Source organism: Hibiscus syriacus, unplaced genomic scaffold, assembly GCF_006381635.1.
Source record: "Hibiscus syriacus cultivar Baekdansim isolate YM2019G1 unplaced genomic scaffold, ASM638163v2 tig00111067_pilon, whole genome shotgun sequence".
Classification (NCBI taxonomy): Eukaryota; Viridiplantae; Streptophyta; class Magnoliopsida; order Malvales; family Malvaceae; genus Hibiscus; species Hibiscus syriacus.
Window position 1 is genome coordinate 138,267 of NW_024062969.1, and position 26,867 is coordinate 165,133.

The 26,867-nt window shown below is 36.1% G+C and overlaps 2 protein-coding genes across 3 annotated transcripts; one reads left to right on the plus strand and one right to left on the minus strand.

Moving 5' to 3' along the window:
* Positions 1-9,724: 9,724 nt before the first annotated feature.
* Positions 9,725-22,920, plus strand: LOC120151673 (protein arginine N-methyltransferase 1.5-like). Of its 2 annotated transcripts, none has more exons than XM_039164051.1 (23): positions 9,725-9,913; positions 10,049-10,166; positions 10,443-10,552; positions 11,373-11,462; positions 11,562-11,627; positions 11,810-11,889; positions 11,975-12,050; positions 12,210-12,296; positions 12,448-12,537; positions 12,627-12,713; positions 12,800-12,835; positions 13,054-13,122; positions 13,297-13,365; positions 13,466-13,519; positions 13,624-13,698; positions 20,033-20,125; positions 20,214-20,317; positions 21,129-21,177; positions 21,265-21,351; positions 21,430-21,535; positions 21,922-22,009; positions 22,633-22,726; positions 22,806-22,920. In XM_039164051.1, the coding sequence occupies exons 1-23, from the start codon at positions 9,773-9,775 to the stop codon at positions 22,887-22,889; spliced, it is 1,953 nt and encodes a 650-aa protein (XP_039019982.1). In that variant the 5' UTR covers positions 9,725-9,772; the 3' UTR covers positions 22,890-22,920. The 2 variants fall into 2 exon arrangements, with proteins under 2 accessions (XP_039019982.1, XP_039019984.1); XM_039164053.1 differs by having other exon boundaries at positions 12,448-12,532; positions 12,622-12,713.
* A 1,393-nt stretch (positions 22,921-24,313) lies between these two features.
* Positions 24,314-25,492, minus strand: LOC120151686 (ribosomal RNA small subunit methyltransferase H-like). The gene is made up of 4 exons (XM_039164068.1): positions 25,043-25,492; positions 24,713-24,949; positions 24,572-24,640; positions 24,314-24,503 (listed from the first exon to the last, which is right to left on the minus strand). The coding sequence occupies exons 1-4, from the start codon at positions 25,490-25,492 to the stop codon at positions 24,462-24,464; spliced, it is 798 nt and encodes a 265-aa protein (XP_039019999.1). The 3' UTR covers positions 24,314-24,461.
* Positions 25,493-26,867: the final 1,375 nt, after the last annotated feature.

Here is a 26,867-nt window from a genome sequence, read left to right on the forward strand (position 1 = left end):
TAAAGATAAAAGTTTGAATAACGTTGTAATGTATTAACTTATCCAAGTTGTTACATTGATAAAGGGAAGTTTGAATAGCATTGTAATGTCTTAACCAAACACTTTGATTTTTATGAATTAAAGAGTTTAACTTATCCAAGTTGTTATACTGATAGATGAAAGTTTGAATAGCATTATAATGTCTTAACACAAACTAAAGAGTTTAACTTGTCCAAGTTAACACAATCAAAGATGGAAGTTTGAATTTCGTAGTAATATCTTAACAAAAGACTCTGATGTTTACAAACGAAAGAGTTTAACTTATCCAAGTAGTTACATTCAAAGATGAAATCTTGAATAGCGTTGTAATATCTTAACAAAAACATTGATGTCATGAACTAAAGAGTTTAACTTATCTAAGTTATACACTGATAGATAGAAATTTGAATTGAGTTATAATAACTTAACAAAACACTTTGATGTTTATGTTATTACAATCAAACATGGAAGTTTGAATAGTGTTGTAATGTCTTAAGAAAATACTTTGATATTTACGAACTAAAAAGTTTAACCTATCTAAGTTGTTACATTCAAAAATAGAAGTTATAATAGCGTTTTAATGGATTAAGTTATCCAAATTGTTACATTAATAGATATAAGTTTGAATAGTGTAGTAATGCCTTAAAAACACTTTAATGTTTACGAACAAAAGGGTTTAACTTATCTAAGTTGTTACACTCAAAGATGAAAGTTTGAATAGTGTTGTAATGTCTTAACTTATCCTAGTTGTTACATTCAAAGATGCAAGTTTGAATAGTGATATAATATCTTAACAAAACACTTTGATGCTTACAAACTAAAGAGTTTAACTTATCCAAGTTGTTACATTCATAGATGGAATTTTGAATAATGCAATTCAAACTTTTAACTATCAATGTAACAACTTGGATAAGTTAAGACATTACAATGCTATTCAAACTTCAATCTATTAATGTAACAACTAGGATAGGTGAAGACATTACAACGCTATTCAAACTTCCATATTTGAATATAACAAGTTGGATAAGTAAAGAAATTGAAATGCTATTCAAACTTTCATCTTTAAATGTAACAACTTGGATAAGTTAACTCTTTAGTTCGCAAAATTCAAAGTGTTTTGTTAAGACATTACAACGATATTCAAACTTCCATCTTGAATGTAACAACTTGGATAAGTAAAACTCTTTACTTCGTTAAATCTAAGTGTTTTGTTAAGACATTACAATGCTATTCAAACTTCCATATTTATATTTAACAACTTGGATAAGTTAAGCTCTTTAGTTCATAAACATCAAACTATTTTGGTAAGACGAGAATGATAGATGGAAGTTTGGATAGCATTGTAACGTCTTAACTTATCAAAGTTGTTACATTGATAAATGTTAGATTGCAGCATAAAATTATCAAGGCAAACTTGTCGAGTGTAATAAAAATTGATCTACTAATGAGGATCAATATCGCCAGTCAACATGCAGTAAATATTATTTTATTAAATTTTTATATTTTTATTAATTTATAATTTATACTGATTTTTATAATTTAATTAATGTTTACAATTTTGTTGGATTTCGTATTTTAAGTCAGAGATCTACCAATTACTCCCATCGAGATTTTTTTGAAGGCTCAGACTTGTGGTGTGCCGTAACGCCTTTGCTTCATTTTGCGATTGTTGAGATGCATGTCGTAGATTGAGTGTTCTGCCAGTTTACATCCAATTAGTCGATTCCTATGCAAATATTTGAGACGGACAAGCTCCATAGAATTGATCCACATGGGAAGCATAGAGACAATTGGCTGGGGAAGCATGCTTTATACATTTTGCAATAGAATGAGTGATATCTATCTGTGCCTATGTGTTTCATGATTATAGCTTTTGATCTTGATTTCGAAGTATCTCACTACCTCTGAAATTATGAAGAAATTGGGAAACCATATTTAACAACACCGAGAGATAGGACGGAATGGGAAGAAATGAAGGAAAAATACACAAAGGGTAAGAAATCATCATCAACATCATCTTCTTCTTTTTGGTTATGCTTTTGTGGAATATTTTGAATCTCAAACCAATTGTGGTTTTTGCCCTCCATATCATGCTTCAATGGAGATCGACCGAGCTGGGTTGGAGGTTCGTGAGATGCAATGCAAGGCACTCAACCATCTTCAACAAAACCTGTGGGTGAATAAGATCATATTCTATATGGTCAACGAAGTACTGATTTTGGTGGGGAATTCAAGTAATGATGACAATGATGATGTCAAATACCTTAAATACTCCATCACCATATTTCGAAGGTTGAAATCAAAGTCTATGATGTTTAGTACACCTACTATTGAAGAAGCAAAGAAGATAAAGAAGATCAAGGCAGACGACCATAAAGAAATCGATGAGCCCCACACCATTATTATTTGACCACTGCTAAACACCATCAAGAATTAAGGAAATATAAGTAAGTTTTTTAATTTTATTTTTAGTGATTATATTAGTTTAAAAATCTTTTATTATTAAATTATATTATAATAAATTATTTTAAAAATTATTTTTTAAACGAAGTTCGATGGAACTCGTCACGTTGACGTGAGGAATTCTAATGTCTATATGTTTCAAAATTTAAAAACCTACCTGTTGGCCAACGACTATAAATAACTAGGTAATTTTAAATTCAATTGGAAATCATCATGTCGACGTGACGAGTTCCTTTTTTTAAAACATATTTTAAATTAACAAATAATTGCTTAATTTTACAAAAAAATATTTTATCGGTATTCGTCATGTCGATATGAAGAGTTCCTGGAAATATATTAAAATATTAAACTCTATGAGTCCCACTTACCTAGATCTATTTAAAAATATTATTTAGACAAATTCATCACGTCGACAGGATGAGTCTGTCATCCATTATAGCATTTGCCCTAGATATCAAAATAAAATTGTTGGTGGCCTACTAGGCTAATTAATAATTTCACCTGGTATAAGGGCCAATTTTGCCATAAATATGTGCATTGTTCTCATAGATGATATTGGTTCTTTTGGGCGGCAAGTCCCCTCCACCAACGAGGTGCAAGTATCAATGTATTTAATTTTTCTGGCAAATTAGCCCAAAAAGCCAGGCGTATAAAAAATTGGCTCATTAAGCCATCTCCAAAATTAATTTGGAATCTATAGAATTTGCTATAGTGACTTGGAACTCGTCACGTGGGCCTGATGAGTGCCAATAAAATATATTTTTATTGGAACTTGTCACCGGAGATTATTACGTCTGTTGTAACTAATGACTATTCATTTGATAATATAAGTGATGTAAGGCGAATCTACACACTTTGGTGAGAAGAGTAGATAGCCTTATTGTGTCCCGATCTAGGATTGACAAGTACTGATGTCCTTGAATTAATAAGCTTGGGCTGCAAAATATAAGAAAGAAATGATATTAATAATGGTCTTAAGAAATGAATATATAATAAAGGAAATGAAATAGAAAGAAATGAAAGAGATGGCTGCGGAATTGATGGTCTTGATGGATGTTGATGATGGAAATGAAGAAATGGAGATGGTGGTGATGTTGTATCTCAACACGCCAAAGATGAAATAGTGCTAAGGGCACAATCTCGGTCTTCACAAACTTGCTTGGCAAGCCACTCTATTTATAGGAAATGAGAGGGCTTGGCCGAATGGTTACATGATGTTTCGGCTAAATACATGACTTTAGGAAGATACATAATGTTTTAAAATGAAAGATCAAGTTTTGGGCTTGTGATGGTTCGGCTAACCCTTCATAAAGGGACTTGATGATTCGGCTAAGGATGGGAAGACATCTCCCTTGGCCGATATGTATGTTGGTTCATCTTGGCGCCATTTTCTCCCTTTGGCCAAATGGTGGTGTGTCTCTTCATGCTTGGCGCCAAAGGCTCTCATGTGTATGGCATGTGATGTGGCCGAATAGGCATGGAGCCTCTAGTTCATCTAGTTCATGTTTCTTGATGATTTTAGCATCCAATAGGCGTGATCTCTTCACCGATGTGTTCCTTGTTGAAAAGGCATCTTCATGGGCAACATCATTCATGAAAGGTCACAATGTTTGAGAAATGTAACCCTTCATGTTTGAGCTACTTCGGGTGTGAATGAGCTGGTGGTGAGCTGGCCTTAGATGACTGTAACATGATGAACGTTTGGGCAGCTCCTTGTGAAAAGGTACTCTTGAGGTGGCAACTATTCGTGAAAAGGTACGATTTCACAAATTTGACATAGGACATATTTGAAGTGTCCTAAGTGGTGATGATGATGGTGCAACTCCCCAGCTGAAATGAGTTCATCTTGTAGCTCAAATCTTCAGCTCAATCCAGCTATGAGCTCACGGCCTCAAAACAACTTTTCATCAATGAATCCTTATGATCTCTTAAGCATCCCTATGTGAGTTTCCTGCTGTTTCATGCTCCATTTAGCTCTAATACAGCTCCCAAGTCTTGGCCGAATGTGCCTACACGCATAATATAAAGAAATAAACTAAGTAAATGAACTTATACAATGTATTATATATAATGTGGACTATAATAACTTATATCTCATATATAATGATTAAGTTATTATAAAACCATAGATATTATATGTATGAAAATAATTATGAAATAAACATATAGTTGTAAAGTTAGAAAGTTTCTTCCTTGTAAGGGTGGAATAGCCATGATAATCGTGATGCTGAATTGGATCACATCATCCTCCCTTCTTTTAATCGATTTGTCCTCAATCGAAAGATCTTCCTTTCCTTGAGTCATTCCATTTGATAAGTACCTTTATTAAAAGATTCATATCTTTTGAAAGAATGCCTTGTAAGTTCTTGATCTGGAAAGAAAAAAAACTTCATTAGTATGAATGTGATCAAACAAAATTAAAGTTAAGAAATACTTCCTGAAAGATGTAGGTTCAAAGTTCATGTCTATTGAAGACATTGGCTTTGAAGGTTGATGTCCTTTTGTATCCCAAAATTCATGCCCCTTTCCATAGATAGTTGCATTAATTCATGAAAGGTGATGACTCTTGAATGGTGATGTCCTCATAAGTCACGCCCTTGGATGAAAAATCATTTCCCTTTGATTTTCAATAGGCATGTCTTTGATTCTTGATGGGTCACGTCCTTTGGATGAAGAGTTACCATTCTTTGCTCTTCAATAGTCGCACCTTTTGGTTCTTGAAAGATCACATCGTTTAGTTTACCAAATTGATGGATTGTGTTGCTTGGTTCATCCTGCAAATCAAAGGAAACTTTGTTTGGTTAAGGTTAGAAAAATCAGCATCAACTTTGCATCTTGTTAATAGGCATCTTTGTGACAAGCACTTAGAGGTATAAGCACTTGTTTTTGAATGTTTTCTTCCTGGTTTAACTTCGATTTTCCTTTCCTCATGGCCTCAACACTTTGTTTCATCTTGATTTGATCAACTTGGACTTGTTAGGCGTCAAAGGTGTTAGGATGATCTTCTTCCCTCCATGGTTGAATGAATACTGATTAGTAAAACAATCATGAATGGTCCTCCTATCATATTGCCATGGTCTTCCAAGGAGTAAATGACTAGCATGCATAGGAACAACATCGCACATAACCTCCTTGTACTTGCCAATGGAGAAAGGAACCATCACCTGTTTGTTGACATTAAGTTCTCGTTCGTTTAACCATTGTAATTTGTATGGATTTGGATGTTTCAAAGTTGCAATCCCAATTTCTCCACCATGATGGTACTGGAAACATTAGTACAACTTCCACCGTCTATGATCATGAAACACACCTTTTCATTCACATGGCAGCGGGTATGAAAGATGTTTTCCCTTTGTGCATCGTCTTCTACTATTGAGCACTTAGACTTCTCTTGACCACTAGGGCTTCACCTTCTACGGAGCACCAATTTCGGTTTCTTCCTCAACTTCTGTTGGTGTCGGTGCAGTTTCTTCTTCTTCATGGTCAGATTCAATCTCACCATTTCCAAGTAATAACATGGTGTTTCGGTTGGGACATTGTGTGGATATATGTCCCCTCCCAAGACACTTAAAGCAACGTATGTCTCTTGTTCGTTCAGGGATCTTTTTCCTCGATTCTCTTTATTAATTTGGGAAGCATTTGATGATTCAGCCTTCTCTTTGGTAGGAATAGGGGTAGACTTCCTCAAACTATGTTTGGACTCCATCTTGAAGATGTAGGCACTGAAGTACGAGAGATAGGTCTTCTCCGAAGTTGCCTTTCTATTTTCATAGCCATTTGCACCATTTCATCAAGTTCGATGTAATGATACAATTCTAGTGTGTTGGCAATCTCAGGATTGAGTCCAGCAAAATCTAGCCATGGTTGCTTCGCGATCCTCCTCAATATTGACTCGGATCATTGCCACTTCCATTTCCTTATAGTAATCCTCTACACTCCTTTGGCCTTGCTTTAGGTTCTGCAATTTTTGAAACATATCCCGATGATAATGAGTAGGAATGAAACGTTACGCATGATACCTTTCATTTCGAGCCATGTTGAAATTGGTCTCTCTCCATTCCTCCTTCGAGTAATAGTAAGTTGATCCCACCATATCAAAGCATAATCAACAAATTCCATAGCTGCCAATCTTACTTTCTTGAGTTCGGAATAGTTATGGCAACTAAACACATGTTCCACCTTGCTTTCCCATTCAAGATAGGCTTCTGGATCAGTCTTTCCTTGGAATTGAGGAATTTTGATTTTGATGTTGCTCATATTATCATCAACATTGGCACGCCTAGGTCCTTGTATCAATGCTGGTTCTTCTTCATCATAAGGATTTAGGACATCATCTTCTGGAAGAGGTTGTTGCCTCCGAGGAGTATCATTGTTTCTGGTTTGTGGTTGATCTTGTCTTTGGTCTAGTTTCTCATGGAGAGCATCAAATTCTGTTCGAAACATCCTTATCATTTCTCCAATCAGTGCTTGCATTTGCAAGTTGGGTTGACCTGCATTTCCTTTAGGACTTTGAGACATGGTTAGTAAATAAAACAAAAATAAACCTTACCAGCACACTCACAAAGTCTCACAAGTTCACTCCAAAGAAAAGATAAGATCACTCCACTCAACACTCGTGTTTACTCTCGGGAATATATATTTGGCTTTTAACAATTCCCCTTCTGATCTCACTCTCTCAATAGCCTTTTTCCACTCAAATTTCTCTTGCTAAGTCCTTCGAAGAACTTACTCAAGATTATAACAAGTTAATTCCTTCCTTGTGTGCGTCGGCTGCAAAATAGGTTAGGGTAGCAAAGAGTAGAAATGGAAATGTAGAAGAAAGGATTCAAAGGTATTAAAAGAAGGAAATGGTTGAAGACAAGGAAAATAAAAGGATAGAAAAGGAAGAGGTGACTTACAATTCAAGAAACAACACTTACTGCAACCTTTTACAAGAAACAATAAGGTTATCTTCTCTTAGTGTAGATGGCCTCTTTGATGTACTTTGCTATGGTAGAGCACTTTCCTTGGCTTTGCTTTCTTTTTTGAATCTTTTTCTTTTCTTTTCTTCTTTCTTCTTCTTTTTGTATTTTTTCCTTTTTGCACTCCAATTTTGTTGAAGGAGTCTTTTTTTTTCTCTTTTGAACTTCTTTTTGCTTTGCACGCCAAATGGCACTTTTGTTGTCAATCCAACTATGCTCTGATTACCGCTTGATGTAAGGCGAATCTACACACTTTGGTGAGAAGAGTAGATAGCCTTATTGTGTCCCGATCTAGGATTGACAAGTACTGATGTCCTTGAATTAATAAGCTTGGGCTGCAAAATAATATAAGAAAGAAATGATATTAATAATGGTCTTAAGAAATGAATATATAATAAAGGAAATGAAATAGAAAGAAATGAAAGAGATGGCTGCGGAATTGATGGTCTTGATGGATGTTGATGATGGAAATGAAGAAATGGAGATGGTGGTGATGTTGTATCTCAAACACGCCAAAGATGAAATAGTGCTAAGGAGCACAATCCCGGTCTTCACAAACTTGCTTGAGGGGTGGTGATAGTGTCTTCAACCCACTAGATAACAATCTAGGAATTTAGGAATCAAAATGGAAGGAATGACGCCACAAGTATAGGAACTACACTTGTTTAATCGATAAAGTTCACAAAGAACTTTGAAGAGAAAATAACTCACAAGAGTATATTTTATATAAGAGATGAGATGGGTACAAATGAAGGCAAGCCACTCTATTTATAGGAAATGAGAGGGCTTGGCCGAATGGTTACATGATGTTTCGGCTAAATACATGACTTTAGGAAGATACATAATGTTTTAAAATGAAAGATCAAGTCATTTGGGCTTGTGATGGTTCGGCTAACCCTTCATAAAGGGACTTGATGATTCGGCTAAGGATGGGAAGACATCTCCCTTGGCCGAATATGTATGTTGGTTCATCTTGGCGCCATTTTCTCCCTTTGGCCAAATGGTGGTGTGTCTCTTCATGCTTGGCGCCAAAGGCTCTCATGTGTATGGCATGTGATGTGGCCGAATAGGCATGGAGCCTCTAGTTCATGTTTCTTGATGATTTTAGCATCCAATAGGCGTGATCTCTTCACCGATGTGTTCCTTGTTGAAAAGGCATCTTCATGGGCAACATCATTCATGAAAGGTCACAATGTTTGAGAAATGTAACCCTTCATGTTTGAGCTACTTCGGGTGTGAATGAGCTGGTGGTGAGCTGGCCTTAGATGACTTGTAACATGATGAACGTTTGGGCAGCTCCTTGTGAAAAGGTACCTCTTGAGGTGGCAACTATTCGTGAAAAGGTACGATTTCACAAATTTTGACATAGGACATATTTGAAGTGTCCTAAGTGGTGATGATGATGGTGCAACTCCCCAGCTGAAATGAGTTCATCTTGTAGCTCAAATCTTCAGCTCAATCCAGCTATGAGCTCACGGCCTCAAAACAACTTTTCATCAATGAATCCTTATGATCTCTTAAGCATCCCTATGTGAGTTTCCTTGCTGTTTCATGCTCCATTTAGCTCTAATACAGCTCCCAAGTCTTGGCCGAATGTGCCTACACGCATAATATAAAGAAATAAACTAAGTAAATGAACTTATACAATGTATTATATAATAATGTGGACTATAATAACTTATATCTCATATATTAATGATTAAGTTATTATAATAACCATAGATATTATATGTATGAAAATAATTATGAAATAAACATATATGTTTGTAAAGTTAGAAAGTTTCTTCCCTTGTAAGGGTGGAATAGCCATGATAATCGTGATGCTGAATTGGATCACATCAATAAGGTCCTAGGGTACTTTTATCCCTTACAGGTCTTAGAAGGGATTTTTAATGAGTCCATTTTCTTTAAAAAAATAAAAAAAATATAATTATATATTTAGTCCTTATATATATATGTGTGTGTAAAATTATCACTCAAAAAAAATATATTTAAAATTATTATCAATTGATAGAATATAAAAGAAAAAAATCAAATATGTAATGATACTAATTTTATTTAATTTTTAGATCAATTTGTTCGTTAAATATTAATGGCATGTGACTTAATTAATATCATTTTAATAATTAAGTGACCTGATTGATAAAAGTAATAGATTAATAATCAAGTCAGAACTTCGCTATAATTAATTGGTCATTCATGTAATTTACCTATATTTTTAACATAAAATGAAAACCCTATTAAAACCCTTCGTTCGTGTGGAGTCTGTGCGCTGTTTCTACTTAGTCTTGTTATTCCGAAATTGGAGTGATAAAAGAGAAAAACCGAGAATGGGTCTAGGAGAAAGAGGAAGTTGGGATAAGAGCGAGTCCAGGTACTGTGGGGTGGAGACTGAGTTTGATGATGACGTTCCTCACCTTTTGTCTTTCAATCTCTCATCTACCGGATTTGATTTCGTTGTGGCTCCTCTGGTAAGTTGCTTACGTGCTACCTCTATGCCTTTTGATTTCTCTCTTTCTTAAGGGCACGGAAGAACAACAACAAGCATCTACCCTACGGATCCCTTATGCTTTTTTTTTGTTGGTCTGTGAACTTGTGAATGGTAGACGGATCCTACTTACAGACCAAGCTTGCTAGAAGCAGACAGTGGTAGCTCTCACGTTCCTCCATTTGCTGGGTCGGACCTGGTTTTGAGTCCTTCCCAGTGGAGCAGCCATGTTGTCGGTATGAACTTTTTCTGGCATCCATTAATTTTTTTTTATCATCACTTTCTCAACATTTTGTGACTTTTTTTCCTGTTAAGAGATTAAGGTTTATTAAAGATACTTGTGCTTTGGCACGGAAATTAGTGTTATTCAAGTGAATTTTTATTCCTTCCATGGGTTTTATATTCACTTCCCGCCGCTGCTACTGATTGGATATTAACATCAATTTGAGCTTGTTCAGTGAATGCCTTGAATTTGATTCAAATGCCCTCAACAGCTTCCTGAATTTCTCCAGGAAAAATCAATTCGTGGATTGACTTAGATTCAGAGGATGAGATTGTTCGGATGGATTCTGAAACTACTTTAAAGCAAGAAATAGCATGGGCTACTCATCTATCCATTCAGGTGTGAATATTTTTAACAAGATTTTTTTACAGTGTCTTAAGGTTTAGCTTCTGCAGAATTGTCTGAAAGTTTTACTGATTCGTAAGATTTTTTTACATTGTTGAAAGCTTGAGGAAGTGAACGTCTTTACCACTCTTTGGTGAAAATTGCAGTAAAATTTTACTGGTTGAGTATTATATAATTGTAGCCAAATTTATGTTGCATACCTCTCTTGGTTAAAACTTACCAAAAAAACTGTGATGAATTGTGGGACCTCCATATTTCTGAAGAAGAAACTATTCAATATTGCATTTAATTATATTTCTAGTTCATAGTTATACAGTTTGATTTTTTTTACTTTAAAGTTTGGCTGCTGTTTGGTTTAAATTAGACCTAAACCCTAAACCCTAAACCCTAAAGCATAATACACCAAAATCCAGCTATCAAAGGTATTGAAAATAGAAAGAGAATACTAACCTGAAATTGGTTAGAATTTAATTATTTATGCGGATCTTAAAAAGTTTGCTTTATCTACTGATGCCTATTTTGGGCTTTAATAGTAGAGTAAATGATTCTGTGTCTGTTGCTATTGCTGGCACATACCTTTCTTCTTGGTGATTTATTTTGGTTTTGCATCAGTTGTTAGCACGTCTAATTTTAAAGTTATTTGATAATACAAGTTTGATGTTAATGTTCAATAACCAAAAGTACAAGTTAAATAACATGTTTGTTGATGCTTGCTAAATGTACGAGGTAATGTCAAGGTTACTGCAGTCTATGAAATAATTTTTTAATTCTTTGATTGGTAGCATATAAATATCCATTCTATTATCTATTGTAGGCATGCCTTCTTCCTTCCCCTAAGGGAGCGTCATGTGCTAATTACGCTAGATGTGTGAATCAGATTCTGCAGGGCCTAAGCAATATGCAGGTGTCTTTTTTTCCTTATCTGGATAAATTGTCAGAACCAATGCAAATTTTTGTATCATGTTCTAATCATTTTTCTTCTTTTAATGTTTCCTCACTTAAGCTGTGGCTAAGGATTCCATTGTTAAAAACTGATGATGATTCACTGGATGTAGATTCTGATAATCTGGTGAGTGAAGTCTCTTCTCTTGCTGCAGTATCTTACCGTTGATGACCGAGATTATGCATATGTCCATTGTCTATGGATTTCTTGGAGTTCACTTCAACTAAGTCAGTAGGGTTACTAAGAAATGGGTATAATATGCTTGCTTTAACTTCTACCTCGACTGCCCTTCCTTTTTCTCTGTACAGATGGATTCCTGGGAACTCTGGAATTCATTTCAACTAATCTGTGAACATCATAGTCAATTGTTAGTTGCCCTTGATATTCTGTGAGTTACTGTATTAGTTATATTTTTATTATTTGACCAAACTTATGAAATAAAACACAGTTCTAATAACAATTGCTTATTCTAGGAGTACACTACCTTCTGTGAACGCAATTGGACGGTGGTTTGGAGAGTCTGTCAGAGTTGCCATAATACATACAGATGTATGATCTGATGAGAGGTTTATTTACTATTGTTTTTGTTTAAAATAGCCAAGTCCTCCAACAACTCATAAGAGCTAACCTTCTCTGGAGTTTTTATTTAGTTTTCATGCTGAATACTCCTTGTTTCCCTGGAGTTTTAACTTAAAAACTGTTTGCCAGTCTTTCCTGACAAATGCACGAGGTTACCCATGCCTGTCAAAGAGCCATCAAAAGCTAATAACTGGGTTCTTTAACAATTCTGTACAGGTGTGACAATTGCATTTTTTTTATTTTCTATTATTATTAATTTTCTTTGCTGTCTAATATGTTATATACTTAAATTTTTATTTTCTTATTTTTAAATATTCGCCTATGGTTTTCCTTTTCTTTTTTCTGCTTCTGGGAAATTTCTTGACAGATGATTATTTCTGGAAAACCATTGCATAATATTCCTGCAGAAACCATAGGTTCAACTGCTGATCATACTGATAAAAATGTGAACAGTAAGTGACTAGCTTCTTTGAATTTGCATGTTTTGCTGAGTGATAGTTTAGTTGATTGTTGAACAAGTTCCCATTGCATCTTAATGCAGATGTTCCAAGACACCCATTGAAGTCATATTTGGATTATGTTGGTTATCTTTATCAAAGAATGGAACCGCTATCGGAGCAAGAACGAATTGAGGTCTTCTTTCTCTATTTGAACAAGATAGAATTCATTATTTTTTCTTGTGCTATTCTTGTTCTAACTCATTCCTTTTCATATGCCAGCTTGGTTATAGGGATTTTTTACAGGCTCCATTGCAAGTGAGTTTTCTTGTCTGTATTCTGATTCATGAACTTTTCCCTTTCCTTTAGGGTCTGCTGAGAGAAATGCTAAATGTATTTGGCTGTTTACACAAGATATAAATGCTAAAGTGTTGACAGTCAGAATATCTGACAACATAGCATTACAGTTCTTCTTCTTTCTCGCCACCATAATTATTATTATTTACAGATAGATTTATTCTGCCATTTAAATGCAGCCTCTGATGGATAATCTGGAAGCTCAAACGTATGAAACTTTTGAGAAGGACTCAGTGAAATATTTGCAGGTAAGTATGGATTTGTGCCAAGAGATAATTTGTTTATTATCTTTTTTTTTTCTTGTATTTTTGTATTTGGGCATCTTACATTGTTGGTTGGTGACAGTAGTGTTTGTTTTTTAAATTATGCATATATATTTTATATTTTAGAATCTGAATGAAGTTGTGCTTATGTTTTATCAGTATCAAAGGGCAATCAGTAATGCCTTACTGGATAGGGTACCTGACGGGGAGACATCAGCGGTAACCACTGTAAGCTATCTGTTTTGAGTAACATCTGATATTGTTTTATGTTTGTATTTCATAAAGATAATTCATTCTTGATGTTGGTGTGTTTTCTACTTTTGTCAAGGTGTTAATGGTTGTTGGGGCAGGACGAGGACCTCTTGTGAGAGCATCATTGCAGGTTTTTGTTTCCCTTACATGTTTTCCAAATTGGATATTTGGATGTACTGATTGTTGCTACTCATACTCTTATGTGCCTTTATATTTTGTTTGTTGGTCTTATAGGCTGCTGAGGAAACTGGACGCAAGCTTAAAGTTTATGCTGTAGAAAAAAATCCAAATGCTGTGGTCACACTTCATGTGAGTTGCAGATTTTGTTTATTATGTTTTAAATTGTGATGTTCTGCACTTTCTAATGCCCTGTTAATTTTGCTAAGGAAATCTGTTGGCAGTGTACACACCATTGCATTCTTATGCATAGAGTTCTTCATTTGAAACTTATTTGCTTTTGTTTGAATTTTCCGTGCAAGCTGATTTTAGTATGACTTATACTTCACTCTTTATAAATTTACTCTTCTTCCCGTTCTTGTTTATTGGATATGTGATTAGGTATTTTATATGTATAAAAATGCCTTTATAATGGTTTTGTTGAACTGGGAGTTAAATTGGAGATATCTCTAATATTGTAGTGAACATTGATGTTTCCTTTTAGTGTGATTCAGTTAAATCCCCTATAGTAAAATTTAGAAACTTCAGTTTTAGATTAGTATCTTCATGTGATATGATTCAGTTAAACAATGCATTTATAATGGTTTTGTTGAAATGAGTGAAATTGGAGATATTGCTAATATTATAGTGTACATTGACTTTTCCTATTAATGTGAATCAGTTAAATCCTCTGTAGTAAAATTTAGAAACTGCAATTTAGATCAGTATCTTCCTGATTAAAATTAAGGTTGAATGTGGTGAAGAATTCTTTCCGGAGTTCACAAAAACGGTTAAAGAGGATGTTCCAGAGGACCCATGGGCGGGGAGCTCCTCCGAATGGAGTCAAGAGAATGTTTAGGTGCAGCATGAAGGGCACGTGGGTTGTCAGGGATTACCAGAAACCCATAATAGGATACAGGAATGGGTCCAAGGCTCCCATCCTGGCAGAGTCATAGAAACTGAGGGAGGTTTCAATTTTTGCTCAAATTCTAGAAAAAATTATTCAGTGGACTTGTGTAAAGGAGTGGAAGTTGCAGGAGATGTCTCCACCCAGCATGAAAAGTCGGAAGGCTTTATTGAAGGAAGAGAAGACGGGAAGAGTATGGGGGGTGATTCCTATGAGCATGTTAAAGTTGACTAGGAGAATGGGTTTCTCAAAGGCCCGGGAAGACAACTATTGAGTGGACTGGGTCAAGAAAATGGTCAAACAACCATGGGCTGTCATATTTGAACATCAGATAATATTAAGGTTCCAGCAGGGACTGAAGATGGAGTGGGAGCTGCTGAAGGGCTAAAGGTGATAAGTTCTAGAGATGGTTCGCAAGCTCTGTCTGCAAGCTCGTTATCCATGAAGACCGCCCCGGTTGGAAGGAAGTTAGTCAGAAGTTACAAGAGAATTTATTGTAGGTCTAAGGGAAGGAAGATGTGGATTCAAGATATGCAGGATTGTAAGGAGGGTTCACGAGGGGAGTGTAGTAAGGAGTTGGGTAGGGCTGTAATTTCAAGAGGTTGTCATTCTGAAATTCCAGAGGCTGCTGGTTTTTCAGAAAGGGACAATGGTGTTTCAAGGGTGAGGAGACTCAACAGGAGATTTAGAAGATCCCTCATTAGGGAAGTTGTAGACCATGCTAGTATTTCTACATTATCCTCGTCAGCTTTTCCTTTGCTGTTGGAGGAAGCTATTGCTACATGGGAAATTAGCAAGATGTTGGGTGTATCTTTCAAGGAAGGGAAGGAAGCTTTTCTACAAAAAATTATGGACTTGGAGAAAGACTTGAGTGGGGCTAGCTGAGGTCGAGGGTAATTCCTGGGTTTGTTTTGGTACCACCAAAAAAGATTATGATGCCAAAACTTATTATTTTGTCTTGGAACATTAGGGGATTAGGTAAAAAAGAAAAGCAAAGAGTTGTCCAAAAAATAGTTTCTGAGAAAAAACTTCGTTTCTTTTTCTTCAAGAAACAAAACTGGAGACTTTACCAAACGCTTTTTTAAGGAGAAGTGGTTTGATTAAGTTGCAAGGGTTCGTTGTGTCTCCAGCAGCAGGTTCTTCAGGAGGTATTTTAAGTTGTTGGGATGATAGTACTTTCGAGTTAGAAGATCAACATATTCGCAGGAGGTTTATTGTTGTGTTCAGGAAGTTTAAGTCCAACCAATTTAAGTGTGGCTTCATAAACGTTTATGGTCCATCTGTGAATGAAGAGAAGGCTGGTTTTTTTTGAACTGGGACTGTTCTTTAAATGGGTACAATATCCCTTTGTGTGGGAGAGGACTTCAATGCCTACTTAACAGAAGATGAGAAGGAAGGTATAGCTCACATCAGGAATTCGATGGAAATATTTAGTCTCTTTATTCAACAAACGGGGCTAATTGATTTGCCTTTAATTGGGGGGAAATTTACCTGGAGCAGCAATTGGGATGTTCCGAATGTTGTTAAACTCGACAAGTTTCTGGTGAATGTTAGTTTCTCATCAGAATTTTCTAGTATCAACCAACTTTTATTGCCTAAATCTATCTCTGATCATAATGCTATTATTGTTGAGAGGGAGGAAGATAATTGGGGTAAGAGACCTTTTAGACTGTTTAGTTATTTAATGACTGATGATGGTTTTGAGGAGGAGGTTGTGAAGTCTATTAAGGAGTTCAAGAAGGAGAAGAAAAGAGATGGAATTTTGAGCATTCTTAGGAATACAAAATCTGCCATTAAGAGCTGGGCTTGGAACAGAAAACAATTTCCATGTGTGGATATCTCTGTTCTTGAAGACAAAATTCAACAACTAGAAAAGAGTATGCAACATAATCAGATTTCCAATGCTTTTGACAATGTGTCAGAGCTGAGGCTTTTGAGAAATGAACTTTGGAGACTATACAAAATCGAGGAGCAAATATGGTTTCAAAATTCAAGAGAGAAGTGGGTTAAAGACGGAGACAAAAATTCTAAATTTTTTCACACGTGCTACCATTAGGAGGAGGATGAATTCTCTGAATACTATTAATGTTGATGGTGATATTATCAAAGATCCTGTTATTATCAAGTCTAGTGTCAGAGAGCATTTTTTAAAAGCTTTTAACTGTCATTCAACTTTGGAAGTGGAGGATATTAAGTTGAACTTCTCAAAAATCTCCCTGGAGCAAAGTCTTTTGTTGGAGGAGTTTACGGAAGATGAGATTTGGGAAACCGTAAGCTCGTGTGATAGTAACAAAGCTCCTGGGCCAGATGGGTTGAATATGAGTTTTTTTTTTAAATTCTGATCCTTCTTAAAAGGTGATATTCTGAAGTTTTTTCATAATTTCTTTTTGGAAAAGGATTGGGAGCATGGCATTAATCATTCTTTCATAACTCATTCCGAAGGGTTCTAATATTGGGGGTTTAGATGATTTCAGACCTATTTCTCTAGTAGGTGGGATGTACAAGATTCTTTCCAAGTGTCTCTCGAGAAGATTGAGATGTTGCATCAATGATATTATCAGTGAGTCACAATTTGCTTTTATTCCGGGTAGACATTTTGGACTGTTCTTTTATTGCTAATGAAGGTATTGACTTGTGGAGGAAGAAAGGTTTGAAGGGTTGTGTATTTAAGGTGGACTTCAAAAAGGCTTATGATACGGTAGATTGGGACATTTTCTTTAAAGTGATGGCTAAAATGGGGTTCAGTTCTAAATGGAGTAGCTAGATTCAAACATGTGTTACAACAACTTCAGTGTCAGTGTTAGTTAACGGTGTTCCTACTGATGAATTTTCTATGGCTAGAGGTCATAGACAAGGTTGTTCCCTCTCCCCTTTGCTGTTTAATATCGTTGGCGAACTGCTTAATCTACTGCTTCTTAAAGCAAACCATTCGAGTCTGTTTTGTGGTCTGCTTGTTGGCAAAGATGAGGCTACTGTTAACTTATCTCATCTGCAATTTGCAGATGATCTCATCATTTTTTGTAATGCATTGAAGACACAGATTCTTAATGTTAAGAGGGTTCTACGAGTTTTCGAAGTTATGTCAGGCCTTAAATTGAATCTTACTAAGAGTAAATTATTTGGTATCAATATTACTGAGGAAGAGGTTATCCAGTGGGCTAATGCTATTGGTTGTTTAGTAGGACATTTTCCTTCGCAATATTTGGGGTTGCCTCTTGGTGCTAAGCGAAATTCTCTGTTGATGTGGGATCCGGTAGTGCAGAAGTTTTATAATAAGTTAGCCGGTTGGAAGGCTAAGACACTGTCAATGGCAGGGAGATTGGTATTATTGAAGGCAGTTTTGTGCTCCTTACCAACCTATTTCATGTCACTATTCAAGATCCCCTATTCGGTGACTGTTAAACTCAATTCCATCATGGCTAGATTTTTATGGGGAGGAGGGGTAGAGGTCAAAAAAGTTCACTGGGTTAATCGGTTGATAGTGTGTTCCGAAAAAAGGGTTGGAGGTCTTGGTGCTTTGGATCTTAGTCATATGAATAGAGCTCTAGTAGGGAAATGAACTTGGAGGTTTGCTAATGATAGGGAGACAGTGTGGAAGAAGGTAATATGCAGTAAATATAATTTGGACCCTAGTTTATTGATGTTCAATGAAAAACTTCCTGCACATGCTTCTTGGATTTGGAAATCGGTAGTTCAAAATCATTTTAAAGAGGATCAGTTTGAAGCTAAGTTTCGAAGTTTGTTTAAAGTTCGAGTGGGGAATGGTGGGAGCACCAGATTTTGGTTTGATAGCTGGGCGCTTGATTCCCCTCTTAAAGTGGCTTTCCCAAGATTGTTTGTTCTTTTGTTAAACAGGAATGGGAAGCTTAATGAGTTTGGGGAGTTTCAATCTTCAGTTTGGTCTTGGCATATTCAAATGAGAAGGAATTTAAGTGACTGGGAATTGGATCAGCTTTCTGGAGAGGGAATGGGGAAGGAATTTATACTGTAAATTTGTGTGTGAAGTCATGTTGTCCAGTTTTGACAGCAGACTCCTTTTGGATAAAACACATTTGGAGGGGATTGGTGCCTCCTAGAGTGAAGGTCTTCATGTGGCAGGTGGTGCACCAAAGATTGCCAGTTAAACTAGAATTACAAAAGAGAGGAGTTACAGTTATTGTAGATGCTGCTTGTCCTTTATGTAAAATGGTGGTTGAATCCTCATCACATTTATTTTTTTTCTTGCTCTGTGGCGTGGTCCCTATGGAATAAATTTTTGAGATTTTGGGGAGTTTGTTCAGTTTTTCAAGCCAATGCTAAAAGTTTTACGTTAGCTTGGGAAGACACGGTGCCTAATTTGAAAATTTGGTCCTTCATTCCGGGAGTGGTTTTATTGACAATTTGGAAATGTAGGAATGCCATTGTTTTCGATGGGGGAGGTTAGATCAGATTGATCCTTTTTTAATGGCAAGATGCAGGCTGGCTGCTTGGTTCTTAGCTTTCTATAAGGATGTCATTATTCTGGAGGACTCTCTCATATGTGATCCATCACTTGGGGATTGTTGCTCTAACTCAAGGTTTTCAATCATCAAAATTGAGTCATGGTCTAGCCCTCCAAAGGGCTATTTAAAACTGAATGTGGATGTAGCTATTACGGCAGATTGGAGGAAAAGTGGTGTTGGGGGCATTCTAAGAGTTGAGGATGGGTCGGTGGTGGGTTCTTTCCAAGAGGCTGCTAGTCCAGGTCCTCCTAGTTTGATAGAGCTTATGGCAATTAAGAAGGGCTTAACTTTCTTTGCTTCGATTCAGCAGCGGTTTAAGGAACTTTTAATTGTTGAATTTGACAGTAAACTAGCAGTGGATTGGGTCAAGAACAATGATCGTTGTCCCTATGTCTACGTAGACTTTGTGAAAGACATTGTTACTGAGTTAAGAGGTTTGAAGGGTATTATTAGATGGGTTGCTAGGTCAGCCAATGTTGAGGCTGACAACTTAGCAAAGGCTGGTATTGGCTAGTTTCATTGTTTTTGGTTAAGTTATCGTTTAGGCTTTGGGTTGGTTATTGTAAAGGGAGTTTGTATGTTTGTTTTTCAAGAATTATGTAAATTTCGGGTATTAATGAATTATAAGGCACTCTTTTCCTCCTTCCGCTGATTAAGGAGCACGTTGTGTTCCATTAATCATGAAGGGGTTTTTTAATGAGGCCTACCATTCCTATCAAAAAAAAATGTGATGTAGCTCTGGGCTATTGAGACTCCCCACCTTAGTGTGTGTGCAATTTGCCTTATCTAAAATTATCCTTTTTCTATAGCAATTTTGTCCTTGTTGAAAACTTTTAAGGATTAGGGAAGTACATCAGCTTCATGTGCATTAGATATTATATAATTCAACCCTTAAGTCGATAGAATAATTCCCTAGTAAAAGCTTTTGAATTAAAGGCTGTTATTGGTAGTTTAGTAACATCCAGCCTTTGGCTTTTGGTCTTCAATAGGTTTTTCTTTGGAAGTCTCAAATTAGAAATGACGACTGTTATTCCTTGCCCAAGTTCGTTGAAAATTCAATTAGTCGTGCATTTTGAACATGATCTATTTGTTAAATCAGAGTTTGGTTAAACTGGAAGGATGGGAAAATATTGTTACCATAGTTTCTTGTGATATGCGCCTTTGGAATGCTCCTGAAAGGACCGACATCCTGGTATGTAACTAATTCTGTTTCATTTTTTTTTTTGTTCAATTCTTTTCTTTTAATACATATTCATTGCCTTAGCTATGTTTGTATGTAGGTCAGTGAATTGCTGGGATCTTTTGGTGATAATGAGCTGTCTCCCGAGTGTCTTGATGGAGCCCAACGGTTTCTGAAGCAAGATGGAATCTCAATACCCTCATCGTGAGTGTATCTGTGTGTGTGTCAGTATTATTAAGGCAGTGGGTCAATATCATTTATAATCCGTTGGAGGGTTCAGTCAAATTCTCTACTGATGAGTTTGAACCCTAATCTGGGTGGATGTCCCAATTGATGGAAATTAAAATTTGATGATCCAGCTTAGAATTATATTGACAACTCAGTGTTCATCTGTGTAAAAATGACCTGAAATTTTCCGATTTTTCTAAGAATGTCCTTTAGGGATTCTTCATGGACAAGCTTAGGATATTTTGGTTCTATGGTTCTTCAGCTTTGTCGTTATGTTTTGATAATTGTGTCATTGCTTAAATGGTTCTTGGAACTTTATTCTCCCTCGAAAGACTTCTATTCTTGCTTAATGGTGGGTGTTTATGAAAGGCTTCTTTAGATTGATCCATTATAATATTAAGCAATACGGAAGTAAATAATGATCTTTAATTGGCACATTAGTATTTCATTTGCAAAAAAAGAGTTTCACAATTGGGTTATTGCCCTGTTATGCATTCCTGCCCAGGAAAAATCGTATGTAGAGTGTAAAAATTTTAGAAGGAATCTAGGTAATGCATTTATGTCTTTATTTTTTATTATAATTGCCTTCTCTTTGTTTCATTTATTGCTATTGTTAATTCTTTTGCAAAAAAGTTTTCAATTGTTTTTTCTTCTGGTACACTTGATTTCTAACACTTCAGTATTGTTTTATATTCCACCATCAAAAGGCGAAAGAAGTAAAAGAATAATTGCCATAAAGACACAGTGACTGAAAAACTGAATGCATTTGTTGTGTTATGCCTCTCAGGTACACAAGTTTCATCCAACCAATAACTGCTTCGAAGCTATATAATGATGTATTCCCTTTTTTCCATGCTTTATTATCTGCTGGTATTTTCTTTTAAGTTTTTCTTCTTATTTATTCTCTTTTATGGGTTTCACAGGTCAAGTCGCATAAAGATCTTGTCCATTTTGAAACTCCTTATGTTGTAAAACTGCATAGTGTTGCCAGACTTGCTCCTACAAAACCTGTGGGTTTCCGCTTGTGTATGCTTGTGAAGCACCGGAGTTTGTTAGTTTAACCTGCCCTTTTATTATTCTTTGTACAGGTTTTTACATTTAACCATCCAGACTACTCAACTAAGAAAAGCAACCAACGATACAAGAAGCTTCAGTTTGAGATACCGCAAGACACTGGATCGGCAGTGGTACATGGTGTGTTGCAATGAACTCCACTTCATTTTCTTTCAATTAAATATTCTAGAAAAAAGTATGCAGTGCATGGATAATTTTCCAAGTGTCCATGGAGTCTGGTTTACATCCATTCCATGAAAAAATCTTGAAAATAAGTGAAAGAAATGGTATTGCAGAATGAGAAATTGTGCTAAAGATGCCCATTTCAAATATTCAGTTTGCCACAAATTTGCTATTTTATTCAGTTTTCAGGTTGACAACAATATTATCTTCATATCATTGTTTCATCTTTTTTACTTCATTATCATTTGCATCCATGTTAAGTTTTTGTGAAAGTTAAATAATAATCGTTGTCTATATTCATGTGAGAACTTTTAGACCTAACCGTTTTAAAAACTTCATTGAAGGATTTGCTGGCTACTTTGATGCAACACTTTACAAAGATGTACATCTTGGTATTGAACCATCAATGGCCACGCCAAACATGTTCAGCTGGTATGCAATTTTCGTTTTCTTGGATTCATTTGTTAAGGGCTCATGAGTTGAAGCTTGATTATCTTGGAAGAAATTTGGAGTCATCTTTCCCTAGTTATATTAGTCAGAGTATGCATGCAAGATAGGAAACAGATTCATAAATTCCCATGCAACCATTGTTTGGCTTTTAATTGTATTTGATTTTCTCTAGTGTGAACTTAATGAACAAAAAGTCCCACAAAGAACGAAAAAAATATAATTTTGGTGTTTAATAATATTCTCAGTATATACGAATAGGTAGGAAACATGAAATGTGGATTGACCTAATGAAGAGGCAGTAATTATCTTTGATTCTGTTTAGGGAGCAATTGGATGTCTGGTTTTTCACTGTGACCACCAAAGTGGTAATTTTTTTAGGCAACTTTCGTTTTGCCCTGTCAGGAAAGCTATTTTGCTAATGATTCTACCAGCTAGCAAGAATGAAACGTTGAACTTGGTTTATTCAGAATTCAAACCAGTGAACTGATGCCTAGCACCTTTGTAGGCTTACCATCTATATCCAATTTTGTCAAAAATTACTAGATGTTGGTCATGGGTAGCATCTCCTCCCCATAATGATAAATTTGGCTGTGGTGGATGGACAGGTTTGCAATATTTTTTCCGCTAAGACAACCTATAAGCGTACGCCCTGGAATCCCTCTTGAAGTACATTTTTGGCGTTGTTGTGGTTCTACCAAGGTGTGCCCTTTTCCATGATTGTTAAATTTGAGTGATTTACTAGTTTGTTGTAAAATTGAAAAAGCACAATGTGATGCAGGTTTGGTATGAATGGTGTGTGACGTCTCCTAGGCCATCCCCTATTCACAACAGCAATGGCCGTTCATACTGGGTAGGACTTTAGAAGTATTATGTTGTGAGGAGAGGGAAAATGCATTTTACTTCATTACGGGTCAAAGACAGCAACCTTGAGCAAGTATTGATTCATAGCTTCATGTGTGTTCTTGGAACTGAAGAGTAAATTGAGAAAATTTAATGATGCGCTACTAATTTTTGGGGGCGGATTTATATGGGTTTCTGTTTTCCATTTTTAGTGTAATGTCATCAGCTGTGTACCAAGTTTCAGAACATGATGAATGGATGGATGGATGGATTTACATGAGCATTGCAATGTTCAATTAACAGATGGAGATTTTTGACACTTGGTTGAGTATATACTACAACGACACGAATTTCCTTTTTTTTTTTTTGTCATTCAGCAACGGTTAGGCTAAGATAACCAAAGCTGAAACCTAAAGTGAAAGGAAAGCTTAGTCAGTGTGCAATATGTGAACTCGCTGAGGAGCTGTGGGTTTATAATTATTACACATGCTTTACAAAAGCAGCCATACCAATTCCTCGGTTTGAAATGGTTGGATTTTGAAGAAACAGTGGGGTTTAGCTTAGCACTATGGACAATACATTGAATCTCGTTTGCGTAAACTGCTATCAAAACCGCACCTACATTAAGTACTAAGGTATACAAAGGCCTCAAGTTCCTGGTCATTGCTTTTGAACCCTTGAACTACATACGTTAGTAACGAGTTTATAAATGTAATTTTCTTCAGTCAACGGACAGGACATGACCAAAAGTGATCATTTCTGTGAGACTTTACCAAAATCTGTTCCGTTTTATACCACTTGATTCTTGATTTAGTGAAGATAGACTTTGATCCTTATCATTGTAATCATGACCAACAATAACAAAAGCAAAATGTTGGATTTCGTTCTGTGAGCAAGCAGAAATCAGCCTGATTGAGGAAAGAGTTATCTTCATAGGTTAATATTAAGAATTCTTAACTCGTATACAATACTACTATGGCTACAATTTCTGAATTACCCTTTAGCTTAGCACTTCTGCTGCGGCGGTTGAAGCCCTCTTCCCTTTCAGAGGGTGTTATTGGCCTCTTGGTAAGAATGGTTGCATTCCAACCATGTATCGTCTGTCTAATCCATGATTCATTTTGATCTTTGTTACCTTCAACATTGTTCATTACGGAATCCCTGCCTTCTTCACTGATGATATTAAGGAATATTTGTTTCACGATTCTGTCCTCTAAACTGTGGAATGAAATGACAGCAAGCCTACCCCCGGGAGCCAGACAATCAAAACATGCAAACAAGGAATCCTCCAGTGTATTGAGTTCATCATTGACAGCGATTCTAAGGGCCTGAAACACCCTTGTTGCAGTTTTTATCCACCCTTGCCTACCTCCAATAAGCCCAATTCCTTAACTTACTATTAAAAAAAACGCACAAAGGATGAAGCGCATGAAGAGTGTACCTACCTCTTATCCCAGGAGTGACACTCCGAATAACGTCAACCAATTCAGCAGTGGAATGCAATCCACCCTGAAGACGGGCCTGAACAATCTTGTGTTGAAGCAATCGCCAATTCCTTTCTTCTCCATAATCCCGAAGGATTCTACCTAATTCACTATCTGGCCAAGAATTCAATGTCTTGTGCTTTCAGACTAGCCTGTCATGTGCCTGCTATAGTTAGTTAAGTAGAAATGAATTATCCATGAAAGCGATAACCATACTAACCTGAGGATCCATACGCATATCAAGAGGTCCATTAGCGAGCACACTGAAGCCTCGGTCAGGACAGTTGACCTGCGGAAAGTGAAAACATGAAGGAAACCCAAGACCAGGGAGGAGAGAAGTGTGGAAGGCGAAAAATAGAACCTGCATGGATGACATTCCCAAGTCCATTAAGATGCCATCGACTCCCGAAGATATGTGGTCGACCTGAGTGAGAAGGGATTTGTTGTGTCTGAAATTCTTGAGAAAAGTGAGGACTTCCAAGTTGGGATTAGGGTGAGGATGGGAGATTGCATTGATGCGAGAACGAGTCATACGGAGTGCAAGGGGATCCGCATCCATTCCAATGAAAAGCTTGAGCTCTGGGTGGGACTGGATTATCTGTCCAATAAACCATCTTTTACCACCATTCCACATTGTTCATACTAATACTAATACTACTAGTAGAAGAAAAATAAAGAGAAAGGAAGAGACCGCAGAAGCATGACCAGCCGCTCCAAGAGTACAATCGACGAAAGAGGAGAGAGGCTTTGAATTTGAAGAGAAGACATCAAGCACTTCGCCCAACATAACGGGGACATGGGACTCCTGCATCACTACTGAAGTAGTACTAGTAGATGAAGAACCATCCTCCTCCTCCTGCTCAAAAATCTGAATATCCGCAGCCCTCAGTGAACGGGTTCTTCGCTTTTCTTTGGCTACCCCCTTTTCTTTCTCCTCCTTCTTCTTCCTCTTGTTTGTGTCGGCAGTGATGCTTCTACAGGATAATCTCACGAGGCCATGCGATTTTAGTGGATACTGATTATAAAGGAAACACTTTGCTGATAGCGATGTAGAGCGTGATGAAACAGGAAGAGAAGACAACAACATCCGCATCATGTGCTTCGCATTTCTGATTGCAGCCGCTGTTGCAGTTGCGGCCATCGATTCTCTTTCTACCCGATATCCAGCAGTCAAGGCACAGGGTTTAGGGATAGATAAAAATGCGGTAATTGCAGCAAACAGACAGAAGAACAGAGATGAATCAGACGACGAGATTTGAGATTTTCATCCCCGTAGGGCTAAGGTAAAAGTTTTAGGCCTCATTCTATTTTAGGCCCCCTTCCACAGGTTAAAATGTATTTACGGCGTCCGATAAATAAGGGTAAAACACCTTTTATGTTACTCTATTTTCATCATTGAATTTGGACTAAACTTTTTCACTTAGATAATTAATTTTTTTAATTTAATTTCAATCAAATTAGATTTTTTTAAAATTTACCTCACTCCAAGCAGAATTCATAACATAATTTCATTTTAATTGGGATTGTAACGTATTCTAATTTTAATTAAAAATAATTTATTTATTTGAATAGAAATATATGCTATCATATTATTAGTAAAAAATAAACTTTAAAATACGTTATAATAAATATTCATACTCTTAAGAGTATCGATGCCACTAGTAAGATATTGATATTATGGGCTGTTAATGCCTTAAAAGTTGAAGATAATCTGTTGAAACATGCTTTGTATTTGATATATTAAAAAATGAAAATTATTTTAAAGAAAATGTAAGATTATTTTCGATTCAATTTTCAAGTTTATATTCGATTAAATTGTTCGAATATTGAAATTTTTTTAAAGACAAGAACTCCATTTTACTCACTCTTTTTGAAAAATTAAAGCCATACACTAGAATAATTTTAAAACATTTTTGTAAAGGGTTTCGAATTGTAATTGAGTCAAAACTAATTTTAAACCATGCAGTACCGATATCATTAGTGATACTATTGTGTAAAATTTGACAGTAGTATTGATACTTTAGATGAGGGTATCGATACACCCTTTATGGTTTTGACAAAAAAAATGAATTTCGGTAACCATTTTTGGTATCGATACTGTGTAAGTATCGATACCGACATCAATAATCACATTAGAGTACCGATACTCCAAGCTCAAATACCGATACTCTAGACATCTGGGCAACATTTATTGCAGGAAACTTCATCCCAACGGCTCTATTAACTCCCACAACAAACCAAATGACTAGAATTGAATGAAGGGGGTATAAAAACAAGATTTCAAGCCACATGTGAAGACGTGATATCATATAGAAAATTAAAGTATTCACATTGAGCCAAAATCAAAGTCAACATACTTGAATATTCCTTTTGCTTTTAAAGAACACTTTTGTACTCATTTGTTTTATTTGTTGAGTGTTCTTATTTGTTCTTAACTTGTGCAAACACATTCCTTGTGAGGTTTTCTAAGTTTGCTTATTTGTAATTTCTTCTTAGGAAGAGTTGTACACTTGAGA

Coding starts and splice junctions, on each gene's coding strand:
- LOC120151673 (XM_039164051.1), top strand. CDS start 9,773: ATGGGTCTAGGAGAAAGAGGAAGTTGGGATAAGAGCGAGTCCAGGTAC. Junction 13,699..20,032: donor ATGCTGTGGTCACACTTCAT/GTGAGTTGCAGA, acceptor TTGTTAAATCAG/AGTTTGGTTAAACTGGAAGG. Junction 22,727..22,805: donor GTTGTTGTGGTTCTACCAAG/GTGTGCCCTTTT, acceptor AATGTGATGCAG/GTTTGGTATGAATGGTGTGT.
- LOC120151686 (XM_039164068.1), bottom strand. CDS start 25,492: ATGGCCGCAACTGCAACAGCGGCTGCAATCAGAAATGCGAAGCACATG. Junction 24,950..25,042: donor CGGCTGGTCATGCTTCTGCG/GTCTCTTCCTTT, acceptor TTTATTGGACAG/ATAATCCAGTCCCACCCAGA. Junction 24,504..24,571: donor ATATGCGTATGGATCCTCAG/GTTAGTATGGTT, acceptor GGCACATGACAG/GCTAGTCTGAAAGCACAAGA.